This window comes from Rhinoraja longicauda, chromosome 32 (genome assembly GCF_053455715.1).
Source record: "Rhinoraja longicauda isolate Sanriku21f chromosome 32, sRhiLon1.1, whole genome shotgun sequence".
Lineage (NCBI taxonomy): Eukaryota > Metazoa > Chordata > Chondrichthyes > Rajiformes > Arhynchobatidae > Rhinoraja > Rhinoraja longicauda.
The window spans coordinates 1,486,001-1,512,929 of NC_135984.1; the positions used below are offsets into that span (position 1 = coordinate 1,486,001).

At 47.2% G+C, this 26,929-nt stretch overlaps 2 protein-coding genes across 3 annotated transcripts in view; one reads left to right on the forward strand and one right to left on the reverse strand.

Annotated features, from left to right (window-relative positions):
- Window positions 1–239: 239 nt before the first annotated feature.
- Window positions 240–9,586, forward strand: LOC144608626 (FXYD domain-containing ion transport regulator 6-like). Its single transcript, XM_078426599.1, has 8 exons — window positions 240–288; window positions 1,266–1,289; window positions 2,408–2,428; window positions 4,872–4,946; window positions 5,468–5,504; window positions 6,659–6,708; window positions 8,089–8,135; window positions 8,823–9,586. Exons 1-7 carry the CDS (start codon window positions 240–242, stop codon window positions 8,118–8,120), a joined length of 288 nt encoding a protein of 95 aa, XP_078282725.1. The 3' UTR covers window positions 8,121–8,135; window positions 8,823–9,586.
- A 3,249-nt stretch (window positions 9,587–12,835) lies between these two features.
- tmem25 (transmembrane protein 25) overlaps window positions 12,836–26,929 on the reverse strand; it is a 36,172-nt gene continuing 22,078 nt past the window's right edge. Inside the window, exon 9 of one of the 2 annotated variants that reach the window (XM_078426552.1) lies at window positions 12,836–14,083. In XM_078426552.1, coding sequence (XP_078282678.1) covers window positions 14,034–14,083 — 50 coding nt within the window. In that variant the 3' untranslated portion in view covers window positions 12,836–14,033. Of the gene's footprint in view, window positions 14,084–25,941; window positions 26,181–26,929 lie in introns of those variants that run through there. The other variant, XM_078426553.1, reaches the window with a different exon arrangement.

Consider the following 26,929-nt stretch of genomic DNA (forward strand, 5'->3'; position numbering starts at 1 on the left):
ATTGTCTCTGGGACTTTGAGGAATCGCAGAAAGAGTTGCATTAAACAAAAGCCATGGTCACTGACTGTAACTCTGCACTTCCACCATGATATGGACTTGAATCCCATTGCTCCTTCTGTGTGGAGGAGTCGTGCTGACGCACACACACCAGTCCCTGTCGTAGGATGCGATGCGCACAGTTTACCTGTCCTAACAACCCTTTACATTGTAAACAAAACCCCCTTTGTTTTCTAGGCAACATGGAGGTGTACCTGTTCATCCTGTTCTGTGGACTCATTCAAGTGGCTGGTAAGTGTCGGCTCTGGGTAACTGAGTGCTGTACTAGCCCCACTCTGGGTAACTGAGTGCTGTACTAGCCCCACTCTGGGTAACTGAGTGCTGTACTAGCCCCACTCTGGGTAACTGAGTGCTGTACTAGCCCCACTCCACCTGTTGTTGGTGTGACATTGACCGTCCTCGGCTGCACTGAGGACTACGGGCTTTTTACACTCACATTGGGATTACTCATTTATTTATTTTTTAGTTTGTTATATATTATCCGTGTATATTGTGTTACGAGGCTGTTATATTGCTACAAGTGAGAATGTCACAAGTTCACATGTCATAGGAGTAGAATTAGGCCATTCAGCCCATCGAGTCTACTCGGCCATTCACTCATGTCTGATCAAGGGGGTATGGAGAGAAGGCAGGTACAGGATACTGAGTTGGATGATCAGCCATGATCATATTTAATGGTGGTGCAGGCTCAAAGGGCCGAATGGCCTATTCCTGCACCTATTTTCTATGTTTCTATCTCTGCCTCCTAATCCCATTTTCTGGCCTTGACACTAGTTTTAATCAAGAATTTGTCTCTCTCTGCCTTAAAAATTGGCCTCCACAGACCTCTGTGGCAATGAGTTCCACAGATTAACTACCCTCCTGCCCAATGCATGAATTTCATGAATCACGGTTATGGGCTTCTACTAAAACGCACCAGGTAACTAACCATTTATGGATGTTCAGTATTCCATACATGCATCATTCCCTAAACATAAAACAATGACGAGGGATCTCAACCCAAATCGTCACCTATTCCTTCTCTCCAGAGATGCTGCCTGTCCTGCTGAGTTACTCCAGCATTTTGTGTCTTATCTAAAGAACAATGCTTGTAAGGTTGCCCATTTTCCTTGAATTTTGATTGAGGAGCCCTCTGCTGATTGGGATTGTTTTGTACAGAGATGTGGATGTAATTCTGTGCTCACCACTCACACTTCTTTCCTTTCCAGTTGCAGGCAGCTCTACTGACACGGGTAAGCCTCTGCTCATTTGCATGTGTGCTAGTTTTCCTTCCATCTTGTCGTTCGTTGTCAGATGTTCAACTTGCGGAGGAGTGAGAGGAGGAACGGAGATTCAGTGTGGGGGCGGGCTGGCAAAATGCCATGTACCACAGGGTTGTACGGTGGGGAAGTGGGTGATAACCAGACAAACCCCATAAAATCATGAGAAGAATAGATCGGGAAGATGCACAGTCTCTTGCCCAGAGTGGGGGAATCGAGGACCAGAGGACACATGTTTAAGGTGAAGGGGAAAAGATTTAATAGGAATCTGAGGGGTAACTTTTTCACACAAGCTGCCAGAGGAGGTAGTTGAGGCTGGGACTATCCCAACGTTTAAGAAACAGTTAGACAGGTACATGGATAGGACAGGTTTGGAGGTATATGGACCAAACACAGGCAGGTGGGACTAGTGTAGCTGGGACATTGTTGGCCGGTGTGGGCAAGTTGGGCGGAAGTGCCTGTTTCCACACTGTATTATTCTATGACTCTAAGCCGTGCAAGTTTGCCCAGAGGAAATAACATCCACACCATTGGACAAAGCATCCATTTGCAGTGTAATGTGTTTACAAACGGCATCTGTTATGATAAAAGTGTATGCTGGAATTTGCCATGGAAATCAGAAGTAAATAATATGAATCAATATAAAATATCTATTCCCCCATTCTAATAGGATGTCACAGTGGTGCAGCGGGCAGAGCTAACGACACTAAATACCCGGGTTCATCCCTGACCAGGTGCTGTCTGTGTGGAGTTTGCATGTTCTCCCTGTGACTGCACAGATTTTCTTCGGGTGCTCTGGTTTCTTCCCACATCCCAAATACATGTGGGCTTTTAGGATAATTGGCCCTCTGTAAATTGCCCTGAGTGTGCAGGGAGTGGATGAGAAGGTGGGATAACACAGAACTAGTGTAAGTAGCTGACTGGTGGTTGGTGTGGATTCACAGTGAGTGTAGGTTGTGTGCGTGAGGCAGAGGAGAAAGAGGTTCTTCTGCTTCTCGGCCTGTTTTCCTGCAACTTAGGGGTTACAGTTTGTGAGACGTTGTTGACTGACCTGTTCTTTCTGTTGTGTTTCATGCACTCGACATTTAAAGGGAAAGACCAGTTTTATTATGGTGAGTGGCTCAATTATTTGTTGCTATTTTCCTTTTAATTAAAATGACTTGAATACTGTTTATTACATTGTACCCTGGAGTGCTGCATATATTCATGAGCCAGGCCACTGTCATTGATGTCATCGTTCCCAACACTTTGTGGGCACTGGCAATCTCCCAGCACAAGGCTGCATCTTCAAGCTTTGCGCTTTATGACAGTTATCATCAATTTCCCCATTTGTCTCTGGAATGAAGCCCATCAACATTGCACCCAGCTAACTGAGGATGAACACACACACAAACACACACACACACACACGTATGCACACGCACACACACACATATGCACACGCACACAGGCATGCACACACAGCCAAACCCACACAGGCACACACACATACAGGCATGCACACACACACACAGGCACACACACACACACACACACACACACAGGCATGCACATACAGCCACACAGGCAAACACACACACACAGACAGGCACACACACACACACAGGCACACACACACACACAGACAGACACACACACACAGACAGGCACACACACACACAGACAGGCACACACACACACACACACACAGACAGGCACACACACACACACAAACACACACACACATACAGGCATGCACACACAGCCACACTGGCAAACACACACACACACACACACACACAGGCACACACACTCACACAAATGTGCACACACACACGCGCAGATGCACACTCACACAAACGTGCGTGCCGACACACGAGCACACACTGCCATGCTCCTGCAGGGACTGATTTATCCACAGATTGTTTCTATTACTATTCATGATCTGGAATGGGTTGCCTCCAAGCTGTTTGTACCTGATTTAATGACGACTTTGAAAATGTAAATGAATGAATGCTGTGAGAGTGTACAGTGTACCGAGGTGAGGAGGTAAGTGTAGGTTCTAAGGGTGCGAGCTGATAGGATAGTCCTTTCAAAGCAAAGCGGTGGTCCCAATATCTCTTTCTGTGCTGTGTCTTTAGTGGTCGTCAAACATGTTACAACAGGCAGTGGTGCAGCGGAGAGAGTGGGGATAAATGGGTCCCTTTCAGAATGGCAGGCAGTAAATAGTAGGGTACCGCAAGGCTCGGTGTTGGGACCGCAGTAACTAGTGGGGTACCGCAAGGCTCGGTGCTGGGACCGCAGCTATTTACAATATACATTAATGATTTGGATGAAGGGATTAAAAGTACCATTAGCAAATTTGCAGATGATACAAAGCTGGGTGGTAGTGTGAACTGTGAGGAAGATGCTTTGAGGTTGCAGGGTGACTTGGACAGGTTGTGTGAGTGGGCGGATGCATGGCAGATGCAGTTTAATGTGGATAAGTGTGAGGTTATCCACTTTGGTGGTAAGAATAGGAAGGCAGAGTATTATCTGAATGGTGTCAAGTTAGGAAAAGGGGACGTACAACGAGATCTGGGTGTCCTAGTGCATCAGTCATTGAAAGGAAGCATGCAGGTACAGCAGGCAGTGAAGAAAGCCAATGGAATGTTGGCCTTCATAACAAGAGGAGTTGAGTATAGAAGCAAAGAGATCCTACTGCAGTTGTACAGGGTCCCAGTGAGACCACACCTGGAGTATTGTGTGCAGTTTTGGTTTCCAAATTTGAGGAAGGATATTCTTGCTATTGAGGGCGTGCAGCGTAGGTTTACTAGGTTAATTCCCGGAATGGCGGGACTGTCATATGTTGAAAGACTGGAGCAGCTAGGTTTGTATACACTGGAATTTAGAAGGATGAGAGGAGATCTTATCGAAACATATAAGATTATTAAGGGGTTGGACACGTTAGAGGCAGGAAACATGTTCCCAATGTTGGGGGAGTCCAGAACCAGGAGCCACAGTTTAAGAATAAGGGGTAGGCCATTTAGAACGGAGATGAGGAAAAACTTTTTCAGTCAGAGAGTTGTAAATCTGTGGAATTCTCTGCCTCAGAGGGCAGTGGAGGCCAATTCTCTGAATGCATTCAAGAGAGAGCTAGATAGAGCTCTTAAGGATAGTGGAGTCAGGGGGTATGGGGAGAAGGCAGGAACGGGGTACTGATTGAGAATGATCAGCCATGATCACATTGAATGGTGGTGCTGGCTCGAAGGGCCGAATGGCCTACTCCCTCACCTATTGTCTATTGTCTATTGGCTGGTCAGTGCGGACTCGGTGGCTGGAAAGGCCTGTTTCCACGCTGTATCTTTCACTCAATTGAAAACAATACATCAGTCTGAGGAAGGGTCTCGACCCGAAACGTCACCCAATCCTTCTCTCCCGAGATGCTGCCTGACCTGCTGAGTTACTCCAGCATCTTGTGAATAAATACCTTCAATTTGTACCAGCATCTGCAGTTATTTTCTTACAATACATCTCTCGTTTTCAGGATTGACAGGGTTTGGTAATCAGACACTAAATGTGACAATCTATTTGCAGATTATAAGACTCTGCGGATCGGAGGACTGGTGTTTGCGGTCATTCTGTTTACTCTTGGCATCCTGCTGATCCTGAGTGAGTATACAGGACGTCTCCACTCACCCTGTGCTCATTCTTTACTCCACCTTAATAGATAGTATGTGATAATGGTGGCAGTGCGGCTCTCTGGGAACTCTGCCACACATTGTGGATAGGTCAGAGCTGCCCTACGGACCAAATAAGGATGGGTGGCAGCCTATTGACATTAAATGGTGTAACAGAGTTAAAGAGTTGAATGACATCTCCTGTTGGCAGCATGGTGGTGCAGCAGTAGAGTTTGTACGTTCTCCCCGTGACCACCTGGGTTTTCAATCGATGTTCCAGTTTCCTCCCACATTCCAAAGACCTACATGTTTGTTGGTTCATTGGCTTTGGTAAAGGTTGTAAATTGTCCCCAGTGTGTAGGATAGTGCTAGTGTACGGGGTCACTGGTCAGCACACACTCGGTGAGCCAGAGGGCCTGTTCCCACGCTGTATCTGTAAACTAAACCAAACGTTTTCCATGGCCCCATGGGTCCAGTCGGACCAGAATGTCTCATTCCTGTCATTTCTTGCAGGTCGGAAATGTCGTTGTAGCTTCAACCAGAAGCCCAGGTAATGGCGCTGAGTGGCTGAGGGGGAGGGCTGGGGAGGGAAGACCGCCGGAGCTGAGTATCAGTGGGCCACAGCGGCCCAGTATAACTTTGCTTGCATGGCTCTGCATGTCCATCGTGTTCACTATTCCCTCTGGTAACATTAACAAAGGCCAGAGGAAATCCAGAACATGAAAGCTTTAGTCAGTATCTAATGCATTAGGTTCAGATGAAGCTTCCTCCTCACTGTCCCAAAGACTTTGGACGACAATAAGATAGACTACTGTAAGGATTGGAGCTCGTCCGTTCATGAGTGAAAGCCTGAAGTTGTTTTTTTCACACACACGGTAGTGAAACAATCTGTGCACCCACCTGATCCCAGCAACAACTGCTGGGGACGTGGCCATCAGAGTCCCCAGGCAGATACAGATACAGATTACTGGAGTCAGATACAGATAACTGAAGTGATGTTATTGATTGGACCATGTGAGGTCACGCTCGTGACCAGTCATATTCCAGCTCTTACCTTAAACAAACATTGTCAGCATAACATATAAAAATTTCACTTGATAAACCTCAACATAGATAAGTCATATATACAGTACAAAACAATATACCTGTAATGCTTTCAGAATTAGAAGAGATATATTCCACAATTTTGGTCAAACACGTGACTAAGAACGGCCCTATTGATCAGATGTGACCTAATTGAACCAAGCAGCAGGACTTGATACCAAACCAGTGACCATGTAATCTTTCATTGTATCTCGGCACATAAACTAATGATGACACCATTTGCTGTTTTTTACATTTCCAGTCACAGTAAAGTGAAAAGACAAATGATCCCATGATAGATTTCCTGTTTGTTCCTCGACTTATTTTTGTCCAAAGTCTTTGGGACTGTGTAATGGATTAGATAGAGACTGAAGCTTCCTCTCCACTGTCCCAGAGATCTAGTCCCTGCAGGTCTAGTCTGAACATGTTTACTGGGATGCTACAGAGGGTTTTCTGTCTGACCTGTGCTGTCCTTGCTCTGGGTTTAATGGATATTGTGCAGAGGGAGTTTTATTTGTGTTGGATTGGTGATGCAACAAGTAAATGTTTTCTGAACAATTAGATCAGTCCATGCTCATGCTTCTCTGCTCTGATGCTCTGTTGCATTTCCTTTTTCTCCAGCATACCTGGTGATCAGGAGGCCCATGTGGAAACTCTGGTCACCAACAAAGGTAAGTGTGGACTACCTGCTCTAGACGGTGGAGTCTTGATAGACCCAAACTGGAAAAGGGGACAATGTGCTTAATGAATGAACTGTCACCCATTACCCTTCTCATCAGGAAGGTCATTATGTAGAGTACAGGAAGATCCTCTGACCCACACGATGGTGAATGTGCATATTGATTCACATGATGTATCCCCCTCAAAAGCTTATATGGTTTAGACATACAGCATGCAAACAGGCTCTTTGGCCCATTGAGTCCGGGTCTACCATCTATTCACACTAGTTCTGTATTTTCTCACATTCTCATCCGCTCCGTACACATGGGGTAATTTCCAGAGGGTCTATTTCCCTTTATAAGGTGAATAGCCCACAGTATTGTCCCCAGGGTAGTGAGGCCTAATCACTCAAGGGCATAGGTTTAAGGTGAGAGAGACGAGATTCAAAAGACACCCAAGAAGCATGTTTTTCACACAGAGGGTAGATATAGCTCTTATCTAGGGCTAACGGAATCAAGGGATATGGGGGGAAAGCAGGAACAGGGTACTGATTCTAGATGATCAGCCATGATCATATTGAATGTCTGAAGAAGGGTCTCGACCCGAAACATCACCCATTCCTTCTCTCCTGAAATGCTGCCTGACCTGCTGAGTTACTCCAGCTTTTTGTGAATAAATACCTTCGATTTGTACCAGCATCTGCAGTTATTTTCTTATACTACATATTGAATGGCGGTGCTGGTTGGAAGGGCCGAATGGCCTGCTCCTTCTATTTTCTGTTTCCAAGAGGGACTGGCTCAACTATGCAACTTGGTCATTGCAGAAGACTTGGGCCATTGGACCTGTTTCTGTTGATATACAGCTCCATGACTGAAAAGCTAAAGCGCTGTCACCCTGAACATAGTATAATATCAAGCTGCCATTAAACTGCACGGGGCATTTCACGACAGGATTAGATAGGCAGCAGCCATGGACTTGGACTGCTCTGCCTTTTGGCAAAAAGACATCTCGTAGTGTGGCTGTTGGAGCATGAGGACCTCAATATTGGTTGTGTATTGAAATGCTGAATGACAATGAAAAATGCAGCTATAACAGTGAAATGTGAGTTATAATATATCCACTGTTTGATTGGTTTTGTGCTTGGATGATTTTAGAAATTATTGAGCTGTACGTTATTGCAATATGAAACATAGGAGAGTAAAGGAAGTGAAGCTCAGTTTAATTGAAGTTAGGTGTTAACCATAATTAAGTGGATGATTGCACATGGCTATTACGCTCAGGTTAACTTTGTTGAAACATTTTACACAGGACTGTGTTTCATCTTCCCCTTTCAGATCTAGCGTGTGTTTAACGATCGGTCATTAACCTTGCTCTTTCCTCTTTGTTTAAAGCAACAGAAACAGCAGCCAAGGCCGAGAACTGAAGGGGACCCATCACGGTAAGAGCCTGATTCCATTTACTCCCCATTTGTGTGACCAAATTCCAGAAGGTTCTTCTGCACCTGGCAGAGATTTCCGTGGCCCAGCCCCGCGTGGGTTTCCTCCGGGTGCTCCGGTTCCCTCCCACATCCCAATAACAGGCGGGTTTGTAGGTTAATTAGCCTCTGTAAATTGCCCCCTTGTGTAGGGAGTGGATGAGAAAGTGGGATGGAGAAAGAACTAGTATGAATGGGCGATTGATGGTCAGCGTGGACGTGGTGGGCTGAAGGGCCTGTTTCCGTGCTGTATCTTGAAAACGAATAGAGTAAAGGGCGAGCTGCGTCCCCAACACCAGATGCAGCAAAACAAGTTTTGGAAGGTCGGGTTTTGATCTTTCACGTGTCGAACCCTGATGAAGATTTCCAACAACCTGGTGGTCCTCCTTCCCAGACACAAGACAGGGTCTCCAGGAAAATGAGGGGGAGGAAAATAAGCAGCAAAAAGAAATCCCAGCATTGAACTATCTTAAATATCTGACCAGTCTGAAGAAGGGTCTCGACCCGAAACGTCACCCATTCCTTCTCTCCAGCGATGCTGCCTGTCCCGCTGAGTTACTCCAGCATTTTGTCTCTATGGTTTAAACCAGCATCTGCAGTTCCTTCCTACACATGTCTTAAATACCTTGTGTGTCTGTTTTCTTGTACCAGGGACAAGTCAACAAGAGACTTGAAGCTTTGGAATGGTTGCTTCTTGGACAGGTCTTTGAAGACCCATGACTACACTCCTGACGATGAATTGACTCGAAGCGTTGCTCAGTCCTTCACGGTTCTTGAATTAAAATATATACACACTGATAGCAGTAAATGATGTCCCAATCTTGTGGTGTGTCTGTGGATTGTCCCATGTTACCGTGAGCTGGCCATCCGCAAATTGTGCACTTTTTCAGGTAGTTCGTAGCAATTGTGTTGTTTGATATTTTCCAATATTGCCAGAATGTATTTCCGTAGCCGTGAGTGGATGTGTTTGTGTGCGTGTGTGTGTGTTTGTATACACGTGTGTTTGTATACACGTGTGTGTGTGTGTGCGTGTGTGTTTGTATACACGTGTGTTTGTATATACGTGTGTGTGCGTGTGTGTTTGTATACACGTGTGTTTGTATACACGTGTGTGTTTGTGTGCGTGTGTGTTTGTATACACGTGTGAGTGACTTCAGTAAATATGAGCAGGCTGGAGCTCACTTACTCCATCCCGTTCACAGTAAGGTGTTGCACTGATGTCTCTGTGTTAAGTAGAGTGTGATTAATATTGGTGTTAGCACTGTGAGTGGGTCACTGTGTCCATGTGTGTGTAATCATTCAGTGACTTCACTCACAACTGAACCGCTGCCAGAAAGGACAATTGTAAACTAAAGGAGATTGCCAATAATACCTTGAAAAATAAATGGGAGCAGTTACTGAAATTGATAAATTAATAGTTGTTTCTTTCTGTTTGTCTCAAATTAAACCATAACAAGCTGCATTTGCAAAAGAAGATTTAGTCATGGGTTATGTTTAAATATGACCCAGATCAAACAAACTGCAGATGCTGGAATCTTGAGTAAAAGACAAAGTGTTTCAGGTCAGGACTCTTCTTGAGTCTGATGAAGGATCTTGACTTGAAATGCCACCTGTCTATTCCCTCCACAGATGCTGCCTGACCCACTGAGTTATTCCCACACTTTTAGTTCTGCTCAAATAACTTTAATTTTACCACGAACTTCATAGAGGTGTTAATCTAGTACAGCCAAGTCATACAAAGCCCTCCCAGTGTGCAGATCAAGTATTGGTTATAGTCATCGGCATGATTCCTGTTCCTCTCAGAGCTCCTTGAACATTGATGAGCAGAAACCCAACTACTTGCCTTTCACTGGGTCAAGCTGCGAGACTGACCAGCCCTGCAAAAACAGCAGACACTTTTGTGCTTCTTTCAAATGATTAAAGGTGTTTTGTATGTTGTGAAAAGAAGCATCTTGATAAACAACACAGACATTTGAAAGAATGTCCTTTCAGCCTGTCTTTCACATGAGGTCCTATCAACGTACAGGCCAGTAGTACGCTGTAGAGGGTGGGATACCTCCAGGAGTGGATAGACACAGAGTGCTGGAGTAACTCAGCGGGTCAGGCAGCATCTCTGGAGAACGTGGACAGGTACAAAGTGCTGGAGTAACTCAGCGGGTCAGGCAGCATCTCTGGAGAACATGGACAGGTACAAAGTGCTGGAGTAACTCAGCGGGCCAGGCAGCATCTCTGGAGAACGTGGACAGGTACAAAGTGCTGGAGTAACTCAGCGGGCCAGGCAGCATCTCTGGAGAACGTGGACAGGTACAAATGCTGGAGTAACTCAGCGGGCCAGGCAGCAGCTCTGGAGAAAAAGAATGGGTGACGTTTCAGGTCGAGATCCTTCTTCAGAATCTCAGGCGAGAGGGAGACATAGAGGTAAGGAAAGTTAAGGTGTGAAAACACAGATCAAAGGTGACGATGTACAAGGAAATGAAGATTGGTACATTGTTAGCTAACGTCTAAAGAAGGGTCTTGACCTAAAACGTCACCTATTCCTTTTCTCCAGAGATGCTTTCTGACCCACTGAGTTACTCCAGCCTTATGTCTATTTACTATTCTACATTTCCTTAATCAACATCGTCATTGATCTGTGTTTTCACACCTTACCCATTCCATATCTCTACGTGTCCCTCTCCGCTGACTCTCAGTCAGAAGAAGGGTCTTGATCTGAATTGTCACCCATTCCTTTTCATGCTGCCTGTCCCGCTGAGTTACTCCAACATTTTGTGTCTATCTTCGATGTAAACCAGCATCTGCAGTTCCTTCCTCCACACTTCCAGGAGAGCGCTGGCCAATATTTATCCCTCAATCAACATTGAAACAGGATCTCTGCATCTTCTCTGGGATCAGGTTCACCACAAATGGGATGCTAGATTTCCTACCCAAAGGAGCTGATAAAACATTAAAATCTTTCACTGGCAGCAAAGTGCTTGGGGTATCATAACGATACGATAATGCAATAGATATAACCTCGCTTTAAGTTACTGCTCCCTCAAGCACAGATACAAAGGCATCACAGCTGTGTCTCTGTGGCCGTTCAATTGTTTCCAAGGCCTACTATCTGAATTTCAATTCATTTATGACTGAAATAAAATTGAGAGAGGAGTCTGTGGGATGAGCTGATAGAGGGGTATGAATCTATGTGGGACATGGATAGGGGAATGTCAAATCTTTTTCTCATCGTGGGAATACTGAAGATGTCATGGTTACCGGTGTTCAAAATGAAGCAGATGACACGGAGAATTCTTCAAGAAGTTAAAAGCCTTTATTTGCAAACAACGGCTGGAACAATCAGGATGTCAACCATCTGACTGCCCACTTAGTACACCGGGCAGCCTATTTTTATAGGATTATTCTAAACCTTATCTCCTTTGCATTACCTCATACCCACACTCCTTTCTTCAGTCCTTCATTTCTTTGTAGTACCCATTTGTCCCGCCACCATTAAATCACATTTAGTAATATATCCTTATCTCAATGCTCACATCCCTTCATATTTCCTGCTAGTCCATCCCTCACATCCATCCATCCATCACCCCAAGGCCTATGTTATTCCTTATCTCTTCTCTTGCCACCATTAAATCCTACTCATTGATGAATGTCCGCATCTCTTCATATTCTGCCACCCTTATCGTCTAGGCTAAAGCAAAGGTACAGGCTAAAGCAAAGGAGTGTTATGTTACAGACACGTGTCAAGGGTAAGGAATGTCTAGAGCGCCTTAATTAGTCACAGAGAGTTCAACAGAGCTTTATTTGTCATTCGGTACCAAGGTACCGAACGAAATTACATAGCAGTCATACACAAAAAAAGAACACAAGACACATGACCCCAACACAAACGTCCATCACAGTGACTCCAAACACCCCCTCACTGTGATGGAGGCAACAAAACTTCCACTCTCTTCCCCACGCCCACGGACAGACAGCTCGTCCCCGACCGACCCGCACAGTCCCCACAAGGGGATGGAAGTCCCCGCGGCCGAGTTGCACCGGGCGCTGAAACATCCCGCGGCCGAGCCGGGCGACGGAAGGCCCCGCGGCCGAGCCGTGCGCAGCTAAGTCCCGCGGCCGAGCCGCACCGGGCACCGCTAAGTCCAGCGGCCGAGCCGCACCAGCGATGTTAGGCCCCGCGGCCGAGCCGCACCGGGCGATGTTAGGCCCCGCGGCCGAGCCGCACCGGGCACTGTTAAGTCCAGCGGCCGAGCCGCACCAGCGATGTTAGGCCCCGCGGCCGAGCCGCGCCGGGCGATGTTAAGTCCAGCGGCCGAGCCGTACCGGGCGATGGAAGGCCCCGCGGCCAAGCCGCACCGGGCGATGTTAAGTCCAGCGGCCGAGCCGCACCAGCGATGAAAAGTCCCGCGGCCGAGCCGCGCCGGGCGATGTAAAGACCTGCGGCAGAGCCGCACCGGGCACTGTTAAGTCCAGCGGCCGAGCCGCACCGGGCGATGGAAGGCCCCGCGGCCGAGCCGCACCCTGCGCCGTGAGGAAGAGACCTAAAAGAGAAAGGTTCCCCCCACCCACACCACCACCCCCCCACCCACACCACCACCCCCCCACCCACACCACCACCCCCACACATACACAACCAAAAAATAAAAAAACCCATCCCAACACCGACACACAACAAAAAAAAAGGAAAAAAGACGAACAGACTGCTAGCGAGCCGCAGCCGTTAGGCGTCGCCACTTCCCCCTAAATAGTTACAAACCTTAAACAACAATGTATAAAATAATACCGTAACAATGTCTAATGTATAAAATAATATCAAATAATATCATGCATAAAATAATATCGTATTATCTCCCATAAAGACAGGAGAGCACGGGTGTAAGGTGAGAATCATAGACTCTCACAGTGTGGAAACTGGCCATTCAGCCCAACATGTCCCATCTACACTAGTCCCACCTGCCTGCATTTGGCCCATATTCCTCTAAACCTATCCTGTACCTGTACAAATGTTTTTTTAAATGTTGCAATACTACCTCCTTCAGCAGCTCGTTCCATACACCCACCACCCACTGTGTAAAATGTTAGCCCTCAGCTTCCTATTAAATCTTTTGCCCCTCACCTTCAACCCAAGTCCTCTGGTTCTTGATTCCCCTACTCTGGGCAAGAGACGTGTATTTACCCAATCTATTCCTCTCATGATAGCCTGCTCAACCCCTCCCAACAGCTCATGCCCTAGAGCCCTGGCAACATCCTCGTAAATCTTCTCTGCACCCTTTCCAGTTGAAAAACATCTTCCCGACAACTTGGTGACCTATATTGAACACAATACTCTAAATGTAACGTCTTATATAATTGCAACGTGACCGCTGGTTGGCGTGGACTCGGTGGGCCAAGCAGCCTGTTTCCACGCAGTATCTCCTCAGTGGAGGGCATCTACAACACACGATGCCTCAGAAAAGCCACCAGCATCCACAAAGACTCTTCACACCCCTGCAACAGTCTGTTCGAACTCCTTCCATCGGGCAGACGATACAAGGCCTTCTACGCCCGCACCTCCAGACTCAGGAACAGCTTCATCCCCAGGGCCATAGCTGCTATGAACCGGTCCTGCTGAGCCGGATGGCCACAACGCATTGATCAACTTGCACTTTACCCTGTCTAAAACTGTTACAATTGTTTCGTTTCGTTGGGTTGCTGTTAATTACTTAAATTATTGCATCGTATGGGAGGCGCATTCCCAATCTCGTTGTACCCCTGGGTACAATGACAATAAAGATATATTGTATTGTATTGTATTGTATTGTATTGTGAAACAAAGAGTCAATTTCATTCCTAATTAGTTGGGAGTTTCACACATGGGCCATGGACGCATCAATGGGGAAGCAGAGATTTCTGAAATAATAATAAAGGCCAGGCAGCATCTGTGGGAAAAGCAACAAGAGACAATGTGTCAGGCGGATGACATTTCTCAGAACACTTTCACTTGGTGTACAGTAAACAATAGACAATAGATGCAGGAGGAGGCCATTTGGCCCTTCAAGCTAGCACCCCCATTCAATGTGATCATGGCCGATCATCCACAATCAGTACCCTGTTCCTGCCCTCTCCCCATACCCAGTACCAACAGTGTGACTGCCAACTCTGCTCAGTCAAACTCATGAGGCTTTGCTCATGGAATGCCCTGTCATTCTGCCCACTTAAAACAGCCTTCCAAGGAAAATGAAAAATACACTTGTTTCGGTTCAGTTGAGTTTATTGTCACGTGTACTGAGTGAGGTACAGTGCAAAGCTTTTGTTGCGTGCTAACCAGTCAGCGGAAAGACAATACATGATTACAATCGAGCCATGTACAGTGTAGAGATGCATGATAAAGGAATGGCGTTTAGTGCAAGGTAAAGCCAGTAAAGTCTGATCAAGGATAGTCCGAGGGTCACTAGTGACCCCTCTGTGACCTTCTCAAGGTTTTGCCCACCACGGCTTCGCAAAGATCGATTGCTAATTCCCCGAGACTCCTGGGAAATTACTGAGGCAAATCACCAAACCAACAGTGTTCTGGTTCTTTCCAATGACCACATTTGTTTGTAAATATTTAAAGCAGTTTCTGTTTTATTTCCTGTCTTTCTACAAGTGTTTCCGTACAAGACCAATCAAGTGAGTGTGACACTCTGGATAAGTGCCCCGCACTCCCACAACAGGTAGCTCATGCCTCAATATTCCCAAAGGGTTGGAGCGATGATGCAGCAGGTAGAGCTGCTGCCCCCCAGCGCCAGAGACTCGGGTTCAAACATGACCTTGGGCGCTGCCTGTGTGGAGTTTGCATGTTCTCCCTCTGACCGTGTGAGTTTCCCTTCGGTACTTCCACATCTCATATCATATCATATATATACAGCCGGAAACAGGCCTTTTCGGCCCTCCAAGTCCGTGCCGCCCAGCGATCCCCGTAACATTAACACTATCCTACACCCACTAGGGACAATTTTTACATTTACCCAGCCAATTAACCTACAAACCTGTACGTCTTTGGAGTGTGGGAGGAAACCGAAGATCTCGGAGAAAACCCACGCAGGTCACGGGGAGAACGTGCAAACTCCTTACAGTGCAGCACCCGTAGTCAGGATCGAACCTGAGTCTCCGGCGCTGCATTCGCTGTAAAGCAGCAACTCTACCGCTGCGCCAGAAAGTGCAATAACATAGAACTAGGTGACCGATGGTTGGCGTGGACTCAGTGGGCCGAAGGGCCTGTTTCCATGCTGTATCTCTAGTAAACCTCTGCCGTCCAGGGCAAGTTGTGCTGCTGCAAGCAAGCGTATGTATCATTGTTCTATCTGGGACACATGACAATAAGACACTTTTGAGGTTGTCCAGGCTGACCACTAATCCAGGGGGGTGTTGAGCAAAGACAGCAGGACCTTCCAGGGGAAAAAGGAAAACTAGGTCTAATCAGGAGCCGAGAGCCGTGGAGAACGTAACCAAGGCAACCGTAAGCTGATTAAAAGCCTTGCAATGTCTCTAGAGCAGCTTCCAGACCTCGGTGCAGGATTGGAAGTCGTGCGTTGCACTGACACGCTGTGGGGCAAGCGTGGTTCAGCATGGTCAGGGCAGGAGATGCTGGCAGAGGCACCAACCTTCAGCTGTGGATGGAGAGCAACCGTCTCTCTGCTGGGGAACGGTGGGGATCTGCAGGAAAGACCCCCTGCCCCTGCCCCCCCCCCCACCCAGAGCCCACCTACCCCACGGACCCCGACCCTTCCCGCATCTCCAACCACCAGCACCGCTGCTAAAGGGTGAAGCTTTGCCACGTCGTGGCATGCCACACAGTGGAGGCTGAGGGCGGCACGGTGGCACAGCGGTAGAGTCGCTGCCTCACAGCGAATGCAGAGCCAGACACCCGGGTTCCATCCCGACTACGGGTGCTGCCTGTACGGAGTTTGTACGTTCTCCCTGAGACCTGCGTGGGTTTTCTCCGGGTGCTCCGGTTTCCTCCCACACTTCAAAGATGAGCAGGTTTGTAGGTTAATTGACTTTGGTAAAACATTGTAATTGCCCCTGGTGTGTGTAGGATAGTGTTAGTGTGCGGGGATCGCTGGTCGGTGCGGACTCAGTGGGCCGAAGGGCCTGTTTCCGCGCTGTATCTCCAACTTTCTGTCTCTCACACTAACCTCCTTCCAGACTAGTAGTGTCGGGTTTGAATAGGTTTCCTTTGCCCTGCAGGTTGATCAGGAATGTGCTCACATAACAGAGGGTCTGTGACCTTGATAACTGGGCGCTACCTGTCCTCTGACACCTGCTGTTTCTTAGCAACTGCACGTCAATGCCTTCAGGTTAGCAATGAAGCCGATCGCAACTTTTATATAATATCAAGGAAACTAACTAAAAAGCTTAACTGTATTACATAAATATATGGGCCAAATGGGAAAAGAATTTGCCCTACACAAACAAAAAAGTAAATCAGGTGAAAGATTCAGTCATTCATGAAAGATGAATCTTAAAGCTTGAACTGCTGGGTTAAGGAGAAAGAAACTGTTGCTCTTATAAACACGTAACACATGTTATAAACACGCAACACGTGTTATAAACGCACAACACATGTTATAAACGTGCAACACGTGTTATAAACATCCAACACATGTTATAAACGTGCAACACGTGTTATAAACATCCAACACATGTTATAAACACGCAACACGTGTTATAAACGCACAACACATGTTATAAACGTGCAACACGTGTTATAAACATCCAACACATGTTATAAACATCCAACACATGTTATAAGCATACAAGTCTGAAGAAGGGTCTCGACCCGAAACGTCACCCATTCCTTCTCTCCCGAGATGCTGCCTGACCTGCTGAGTTACTCCAGCATTTTGTGAATAAATCGATTTGTACCAGCATCTGCAGTTATTTTCTTATATTATAAGCATACAATACGTGGTGTAAACACTCAACACATGTTATAAACACACAATACATGTTATAAACACCCAACACATGTTATAAACACCCATCTCATGTTATAAACACCCACCACTGCCCACAGTTAAAGGTCTGTGCCTCTGCCAGCAGGTATTCAGAGCGGCCTCTCTCCCCGTAACTCACAGTCACCAAATACAATAACATCATCCTTAACTCCTGGCAACGCCTCACCCCTGCCAAACCCCATGAACAGCGCGGTGTCGCAGCTACAAGTGCCGCTGCCTCACCACGCCACAGACCCCGGTTCAATCCTCACCTTGGCTGCTGTTTGTGTTTAGTTTGTACATTCTCCCTGCATGCAGACACACACACTGACACACACACACACTGACACACACACTGACACACGCACTGACACGCACACACACTGTGACACACACACTGACACACGCACACACACTGTGACACACACACTGACACACACACACACTGTGACACACGCACACACACTGACACTGACACACACACACAATGACACACGCACACACACACACTGACACACACACACTGTGACACACACACACACACTGTGACACACACACACAATCATGAGAGGAATAGATCGGGTAGATGCACTGAATCTCTTGCCCAGAGTGGGGGAATCGAGGACCAGAGGACATAGGTTCAAGGTGAAAGGGAAAAGATTTAATAGGAATCTGAAGGGTAACTTTTTCACACAGAGGGTGGTGGGTGTATGGAACTGCCTACCAGAGGAGGTAGTTGAGGCTGGGACTATCCCAACATTTAAGAAACAGTTAGACAGGTACATGGATAGGACAGGTTTGGAGGGATATGGACCAAATGCAGGCAGGTGGGACTAGTGTAGATGGGGCATGTTGGCCGGTGTGGGCAAGTTGGGCCGAAGGGCCTGTTTTCACACTGTATCGCTCGATGACTCTATGACTCTAATATCACAGGCAGCTTGATGGTCCCACAGGCTGATCTAGGAGGTTAAAAGATACTGTGTATTTCCAAGTTATTTATGTTGATGAAAAGACGAGGTGCTGGAGGAACTCAGCAAGTCAGGCAGCCTCACGCACTACACTGCCCGGCCACACGCACTATACTGCCCGGCCACACACACTACACTGCCCGGCCACACACACTACACTGCCCGGCCTCACACACTACACTGCCCGGCCTCACATACTACACTGCCCGGCCACAGAATTGCATCAATAGCTAATTTTGTTTCCAGATTCCAGCATCTTGAGGTTTGGGGAGTGTTTACATAGGTACAGTGAAAAGCTTAGTTTTGCTTGCTATCCAATCAGATCAGATTATACCATACATAAAGACAATCACACCAAACTCAAGTACAATAGGTAGAGCAAAGGGGAAGATACAGAGTGCAGAATAAAGTTCTCAGCATTGTAGCGCATCAGTTCCACAGACAAAGTCCAATGTCCGCAATGGGGTAGAGGTGAATTGCACAGCACCCGAGCTTATGGAAGGGCCGTCCAGAAACCTGGTAACGGGGGGGAAGAAGCTGTTCCTGAGTCTGGTGGTGTGCACTTTCCAATTTCTGTACCTTTCGCCTGATGGGAGCAGGGAGAAGTAGGAATGACTAGGGTGGGAGAAGTAGGAATGACCAGGGTGGGAGAAGTAGGAATGACCAGGGTGGGAGAAGTAGGAATGACCAGGGTGGGAGAAGTAGGAATGACTAGGGTGGGAGAAGTAGGAATGACCAGGGTGGGAGAAGTAGGAATGACCAGGGTGGGAGAAGTAGGAATGACCAGGGTGGCAACTGCAGTGTCTTGTGTCTCCATCTTTCCTACATGGATCACTGTGCACATCACCTCACACACACACACGTACACACCCCGTCAACACCTCCTTGTACAAACCCCTCTCAGACCCGATACACCTTGCACATTAAGCACCGCGCAATTCCTCATGTTAAGGCCTGGCACTAAGTTCACACGCTCAAGGAATAGGAACATTAGAGCATTAACACTAATCCCTCAGGCAAAATATTGTGGATAAATTAGTCCTTTTATTTTCCATGACATGAGCATTTTTGAGAAGCCCGGTTTGAGGTTTTCAGCTGACTGCCTGAGGCAATTTGACCACAGAGGGTGAGGTCAAATTTGAATGAAGAGTTGCCTGAACTCCATTAACCGTGTTCTTGGTTTGTCACAGGTGGAACATTTCCATGTGGAGGCAAATGTCATCAAGGTATTATTCAAAGACCTTTTCTCCCAGTTCTTAAGACGTTTACTAATTACTTGTGTTGGTCACTGCCGAAAATGTCCCTGTGATGGTTCTTCTCAGTCCCCAGTAGGAAGGTGATCTATGATCGACATGATGTGCTGTATGCCTATTTCCTGCCAAGTTTCCTTCTGCAGGGCTCGGTAAGAAAACCTTTGTACTTAAACAGCCCCTCGTCAGAAACGTGTCTGCAGTTTTTAGACAACTAATCACACAGTGGAATTCCACACAAGTTCTCCAACTGAGCAAAATACAGAGTGCTGGAGAAACTCAGCCGGTCAGGCAGCATCTGGGGAGAGAATGGGCAGGCAACATTTCAGGTCAGGACCTTTCCCCCAACACGTAACATCACCTGTCCATCCCCTCCCCAGATGTTGCCTGATTCCTCCAGCATCTGTAGTCTCTTATGTCTCCACAATTAAATATTAATATCATTCACATAATTACACTGGAACTTAGAAACGAACAGGACTAGAAAAGGCTATGTTTAGTTTGTCAGAGTAGCCCTAGTATCTGGAACCTCACACGCCATAATATCTTGCACAGTAACATTGGAATGTTTCTACAAAAACTGTGTTGAGATTCCTGGTTGGTCTAACTCCATTCAATCCCTAGACCTTCCAAACTGTAGGTCACCATTGTATTTTCACTGCCCCACACCCTTTTTTTCTAGAAGACCATCTTTGCTTCTACAAACTCCCTGAATCCAATCACTTAATCCCAGTCCAGTCCTTGGTTACCCCCCATTACTCTCTTTCCAGTGGATGGATGTGTTAATCAATGTAGCCAGAAACAGAGCCACAGCCTTGATGGAGTTGGGTCTCATGCCCGACATCTCTCCCTCACTCTCACATTTCACTCCTCTTCTCTCCTTGACATCCTTTTTATTTCCTTTTCACCCCTAGCATTTGCCCCTTATTGCGCCCACCTGCCAGTCAAACCCCTAATCACCTGTATCCACTCATCACTTGCTCGACTTTGTTCCCACCCCTGTCCCCCTTTCTACAATCAATCAGAAGAAGGGCCCAACTCAAAACATCGCCTGTCCATTCGCCTGTCCACAGATGCTGCTTGACCTATTGATTTCCTGCCGCCCTTGGGTTTTGCTCAAGATTCCAACATCTGACGTTTCTTGTACTGATGGGTTCAGCTGCTCTCCTTTATAACATTGACCTGTTGACCAACATCTTGTTGCTTCATTGGTTTCCAGTTTATTTTCTCTTCCTATCAGTATCAGGACATCTACGTTACTTTTCCAGATGTCAACTTCTCTACATCGGCGAGCCAAACGCAGGCTCGTCGATCGTTTCGCTCAACACCTTCGCTCAGCCCGCCTTAACCAACCTGATCTCCCAGTGGCTCAGCACTCAGCACTCCCAGTCTGACCTTTCTGTCAAGGACCTCCGCCATTGTCATAGTGAGGCCCAGCACATGTCCCCCTGCATATTGCCCCATGCCACCCTGACTTGGAAAGACTTGCTGCTCCCTCATCCCCACCAGCAGTGTGGCAGCACCATCAAGGTGAGCTCATCACCACCTTCCCAAGGGCGATCAGGGACGGCCAGTAATTGTGGGCCATTCCAGTAACACCCGCATCCCAAACATCAAGGAATGGAGATTCCATTAAACGGCACTAATTGTCGTAAACCATCATCAGTCTTCACCAATCAACACCAGTAACCATTCAATAGTCACTGTTCACCACAGGATCAGTTCAATCATCAATCACCATCAATTATGTCATTCATCGTAATTATTAGCTATAAATATAACCATGAATGAAATTCAGGACAGTTATGTGATTCACATCTGAAGGATTCTGACCTTCATTGCCCTTTATAATTCTATGACATTTGTCAAATGCAAATGACCCAGAATTATAACATTCCTCAAGCACTGAAGTCTAGCAAGGGTGTGGAGATGAGCATTACATAAGCCACTGTGCGGTGATCAACTATGAAATGAGAGATGGACACCACACAATGTGGAATGCAGTGGTTCAATTAATGTGTAATTATTCTCTGTCTTTAGATACATGCATTGCATAAGAGAAATTAACCCTGCTTCACTTCCAAAACATCCACAGTGAATAAGCTTGGAAGGATGGTTGGTGACAAATAATTGTGCAGCCTAATGCTTCAGGCTGAGAATGCTTCAGCATCTCCATGCAGCAAGGTGTGAAAAAGCTTTCATTTAACATGAATGATAACTTGAAACTAATGTGCAAGTTTTACCAAGTTATACAATGTAATGCACAATACCATACTTCAATTCTAAATCTGTGTTTATTTCGAGGATGTAACTAGTAGAGTGGATAAGGGAGAACCAGTGGATGTGTTATATCTGGACTTCCAGAAGGCTTTCGACAAGGTCCCACATAAGAGATTAGTATGCAAACTTAAAGCACACGGTATTGTGGGTTCAGTATTGATGTGGATAGAGAACTGGCTGGCAGACAGGAAGCAAAGAGTAGGAATAAACGGGTCCTTTTCAGAATGGCAGGCAGTGACTAGTGGGGTATCGCAAGGCTCAGTGCTGGTACCCCAGCTATTTACAATATATATTAATGATTTGGACGAGGGAATTGAATGCAACATCTCCAAGTTTGCGGATGTCACGAAGCTGGGGGGCAGTGTTAGCTGTGAGGAGGATGCTAGAAGGCTGCAACGTGACTTGGATAGGTTAGGTGAGTGGGCAAATGCATGGCAGATGCAGTATAATGTGGATAAATGTGAGGTTATCCACTGGTGGCAAGAACAGGAAAGCAGATTATTATCTGAATGGTGGCCGATTAGGAGAAGGGGAGATGCAACGAGACCTGGGTGTCGTGGTACACCAGTCATTGAAAGTAGGCATGCAGGTGCAGCAGGCAGTGAAGAAAGCGAATGGTATGTTGGCATTCATAACGAGGGGATTTGAGTATAGGAGCAGGGAGGTTCTGCTGCAGTTGTACAGGGCATTGGTGAGACCACACCTGGAGTATTGCGTACAGTTATGGTCTCCTAATCTGAGGAAAGACATTCTAGCCTTAGAGGGAGTACAGAGAAGGTTCACCAGATTGATTCCTGGGATGGCAGGACTTTCATATGAAGAAAGACTGGATAGACTCGGCTTGTACTCGCTGGAATTTAGAAGATTGAGGGGGGATCTTATAGAAACTTACAAAATTCTTAAGGGGTTGGACAGGCTAGATGCAGGAAGATTGTTCCCGATGTTGGGGAAGTCCAGAACAAGGGGTCACAGTTTAAGGATAAGGGGGAAGTCTTTTAGGACCGAGATGAGAACGTTTTTTTTCACACAGAGAGTGGTGAATCTGTGGAATTCTCTGCCACAGAAGGTAGTTGAGGCCAGTTCATTGGCAATATTTAAGAGGGAGTTAGATGTGGCCCTTGTGGCTAAAGGGATCAGTGGGTATGGAGAGAAGGCAGGTACGGGATACTGAGTTGGATGATCAGCCATGATCATATTGAATGACGTTTCGTTGGTGTGCTTAGATCGCTGGCTTAATGCAGACACAAGGAACTGCAGATGCGGCTTGACAAAGAAAGATACCAAGTGTTGGAGTAACTCAGCGGGTCAGGCAGCATCTGTGGAGAACATGGATAGGTGACGTTTCACAGAGTGTTGGAGTAACTCAGCGGGTCAGGCAGCATCTGTGGAGAACATGGAGAGGTGACGTTTCGGGTCGGGCCCCATCTTCAAGACTCAAGGTCTGAAGAAGGGTCTCGACCCAAAATGTTACTTATCCATGTGCCCCAGATATGCTGCCTGACCTGCTGAGTTACTCCAGCACTTTGCGTTTTGTTTAGGATGTCTCATCATGCCTAACTGATTGTAAAGGTACCAAAGACTTTGGGAACTGGGGTGTGTATTGTGAAGTGTATTCTGCTTCAGCCACTAGAGCCAAACCCACAACAGAGCCAACTAATACAACAGAAAAAAATCTGCACACGAGCCTCTAAGGAACGGCACCAAATAAGATTTATTCACAAAATGCTGGAGTAACTCAGCAGGTCAGGCAGCATCTCGGGAGAGAAGGAATGGGTGACGTTTCGGGTCAAGACCCTTCTTCAGACAAATAAGATTTGGTATTGAGCTGCCAAAGGAGGTAGCATAGAGTCATAAAGTGATAGTTTCCAACAGGCACATCAGCCCAACTTGCCCACATCGCTAACATGTCCCATCTACACTTGCCAGCATTTGATCCATATCCATCCAATCCTGTCATATCCATGTACCTGTTTAACTGTTTCTTAATTGTTGGGCTAGTCCCTGCCTCAACGACCTCCTCTGGCAGCTTGTTCCACCCACACACCCACCTGTGTGGAAGGGTGAACTGTCTTCACACTTGTGTGACCAAATATTTGGAGAAAGAGGTAAATGTAAGTGTTTTAAAGGAAGGGAAGGGGCTGGGAGAAATCGGGATGAAATTCCAGAGCTTAGGATGGAGGCTGCTGGAAATGCAGCCCGCAACATAAGAGGGATTAAGATTAAGGAAATACAAGAGTCTAGAATTGAGGAGGTTGAAGGGTTGCCAAGGGTTACAGGACTGGTGGGCTCCCTGAGACAAGGCCAAAGGTTACAGGACTGGTGGGCAACCTGAGACAAGGCCAAAGGTTACAGGACTGGTGGGCTCCCTGAGACAAGGCCAAAGGTTACAGGACTGGTGGGCTCCCTGAGACAAGGCCAAAGGTTACAGGACTGGTGGGCTCCCTGAGACAAGGCCAAAGGTTACAGGACTAGTGGGCTCCCTGAGACAAGGCCAAAGGTTACAGGACTGGTGGGCTCCCTGAGACACTCTGCAACGCTCACAGATTTTGTGTCAAAATGAGCATGAAAACACAACATGAAACGTTCCTGGATGGGTGTAATGGTGATCAGAGTGGGAGCAATAATCTTTAGATATTGTCCCATTTAACATTCCCACGATGCACGTAACACAGGCTTGGCGTAAACATCCCCTTGCACTCCTGTAATGAACAAACTCAGAACAAGCCGTGTCCATTGTTGGCAGTGACCTTGGTGATACCTAGTTAATACACACAATGAAACTCAACAGGACGACAGCGAAACTAGTACGATAACTAGGATGGGGGAGGGACAGGGAGATGGGGTGCAAATGTTACTTGACGTTAGAGAAATCAATGTTCATACAGCTGGGTAAGCTGCCCAAGTGGTAATAGGTGAACACAGGTGGGTGGGGGGGAGGTTATGGGCAAATGGTTGGACAAAGGCCAGAGATGAAGCAAAAGGTGTGAAATATAATTGTGAAGCTAGAGGAAGGAATGTAGGTGGAGGTGGAGAAGAAGGGGAGATACATGAGCGGGTCCAGTGGGGCACAGGTAAGAGGGGGGAGAAAAGAAAGTGGGGAGGGTGTGGGGGAGATGGGGGAGCGGAGTTGCTAGAGGTTACCTAAAATTGGAGAATTCAATGTTCATACTATTGGGTGTGAGCTGCCCAAGCACAATACGAGATGCTGGTCCTCCAGTTTGCACGTGGCCTTACTCTGCCAATGGAGGAGGCCCAGGACAGAAAGGTCAGTGTGGGAATGGGAAGGGGTTAAAACCGTTAGCAAGCCGGGCATCCAGTGGGCCTTAGTGGACCCAGTGCAAGTTCGGTGAAAGTCACCGTCTTCTTTTTGGTCTCACCGATGTACAGGAGTCCACATTGGTAACACCGGATGCAGTAGATGAGGTTAGAGGAGGTGCATATGAACCTCTGTCTCACCTGGAAGGTCTCCTGGGGTCCCTGGCTGGAAGTGATGGAGAAGGTGGAGAGACAAGTGTTACATCTCCTGTGGTTGCAGGGGAAAGTACCTAGGGAGGGGATGGCTGGGGTGGCAAGGGATGAGTGAACCAAGGAGTTGTGGAGGGAGTGATCTCTGCAGAGAGGGGATGAGATGGGCAGATGTGGCAGGTGTTGAGACCACGTTGGAGGTGACGGAAATGTGGGAGGATGCTCCATTGGCTGGTGGGGTGAAAGGTGAGGACCAGGAGAACTCTGTCCTTGCTCTGTCTGGAGTCAGCTGTGCCGAACAGTTGTGTAAACGTATATGTAAACAGATCCAATTTGGGGACATCCATTGTGTGAAGCAACTGTTGCAGATGGAGTGGGTGAGTCTGGACCCACGGCACCCTCTCATGGTGATATTTGGCACAACAGGTATGTAGGAGTCCATGACTCCTGAGTAATCCTTCTCTCCTGAGATGCTGCCTGACCTGCTGAGTTACTCCAGCATTTTGTGAATAAATACCTTCGATTTGTACCAGCATCTGCAGTTATTTTCTTACACTAAACTGCACAGTGGATGTCAGTCCAAGAGCTAGAGTTTAGAGTGAATTTACACAAAACAGGCTTCAAAGTGAAAAGGAAATAACACAGTCATCAAACTTACCCCAGACACGAGGAGTTGTTTTAGTTGAATGGTAAAGCGAGTTTGTTGTCAATAACCCCAAATACTTCTAATATTCCTTTATTGCCCGATACACAAGGAGAACATTGTGCATTAATACCAATTGGACTTCACTGTCCTTGGTTCAACCTGACCACTGAGAGACTGTCAGCAACCTCCGATTGCCAGGCAGGATCTCCATCCCTGCTCCAACACTGTCTAAAGCTGAAGCCAGGTGTTCACGGTCTTTGTGGCACACTCGAGATAAACCTAGGACTTCAAATTCAAGCCATTACTAAGATTCTCCAGACTCTCCTCTGTGGCACCACTGTAGCACCCAGTAGAGTTGTTGCTTCACCTCTCCAGCTGTTGGAACCTCGACCAGTGCCTCTATCAGCTCCACACTCCACCAGAACCTCACCAAACCCCTCCATCCGTCTCTGAGAATGAATGAGTGAATGAGTGAGTGAATACTTTATTGTCACTTGTGATAAGTCACAGTAATGTTCTTTCTTTGTACACGCTAGGTTTACAATCGACAATAGACAATAGGTGCAGGAGGAGGCCATTCGGCCCTTCCAGCCAGCACCGCCATTCAATGTGATCATGGCTGATCATTCTCAATCAGTACCCCGTTTGCAAAGAGTTGCCACATAGAGGGTGCCGACAGTTACAGTATCCCCTGCCGGGTCCTCCATTGTTCCCCCCCCCACCCTCACTCCCACCCCCACCCTCACTCCCACCCCCCCCCCACCCTCACTCCCCCTCACCCTCACTCCCCCCTCCCCCACCCTCACTCCCCCCACCCCCACTCCCCCCTCCCCCACCCTCACTCCCCCCTCCCCCACCCTCACTCCCCCCTCCCCCCCCCACCCCCCCTCCCCCCTGTACATTGTAAGAAATATATCCTGGGACTAGCCCTGATCTTGCAGCTTTTAGATCTTTGGTTCCCCCCCCATATCTTTTGAGTCTGAAGAAGGGTCTCGACCCGAAACATCACCTACACCTTCTCTCCAGAGATGCTGCCTGACCAGCTGAGCTACTCCAGCATTTGGTGTCTATCTATTGATTCAATCCTTGTTACATGGGGCATATTAACAAAGCGCCCCACTATCCCGACACATCTGCTTAATGCTTGAAATATTGTAGATGGGGGTGATTTGTGACATTTTTATATTTGTTTAATTAT

Coding starts and splice junctions, on each gene's coding strand:
- LOC144608626 (XM_078426599.1), top strand. CDS start 240: ATGGAGGTGTACCTGTTCATCCTGTTCTGTGGACTCATTCAAGTGGCT. Junction 4,947..5,467: donor TGGCATCCTGCTGATCCTGA/GTGAGTATACAG, acceptor CATTTCTTGCAG/GTCGGAAATGTCGTTGTAGC. Junction 5,505..6,658: donor AGCTTCAACCAGAAGCCCAG/GTAATGGCGCTG, acceptor CTTTTTCTCCAG/CATACCTGGTGATCAGGAGG.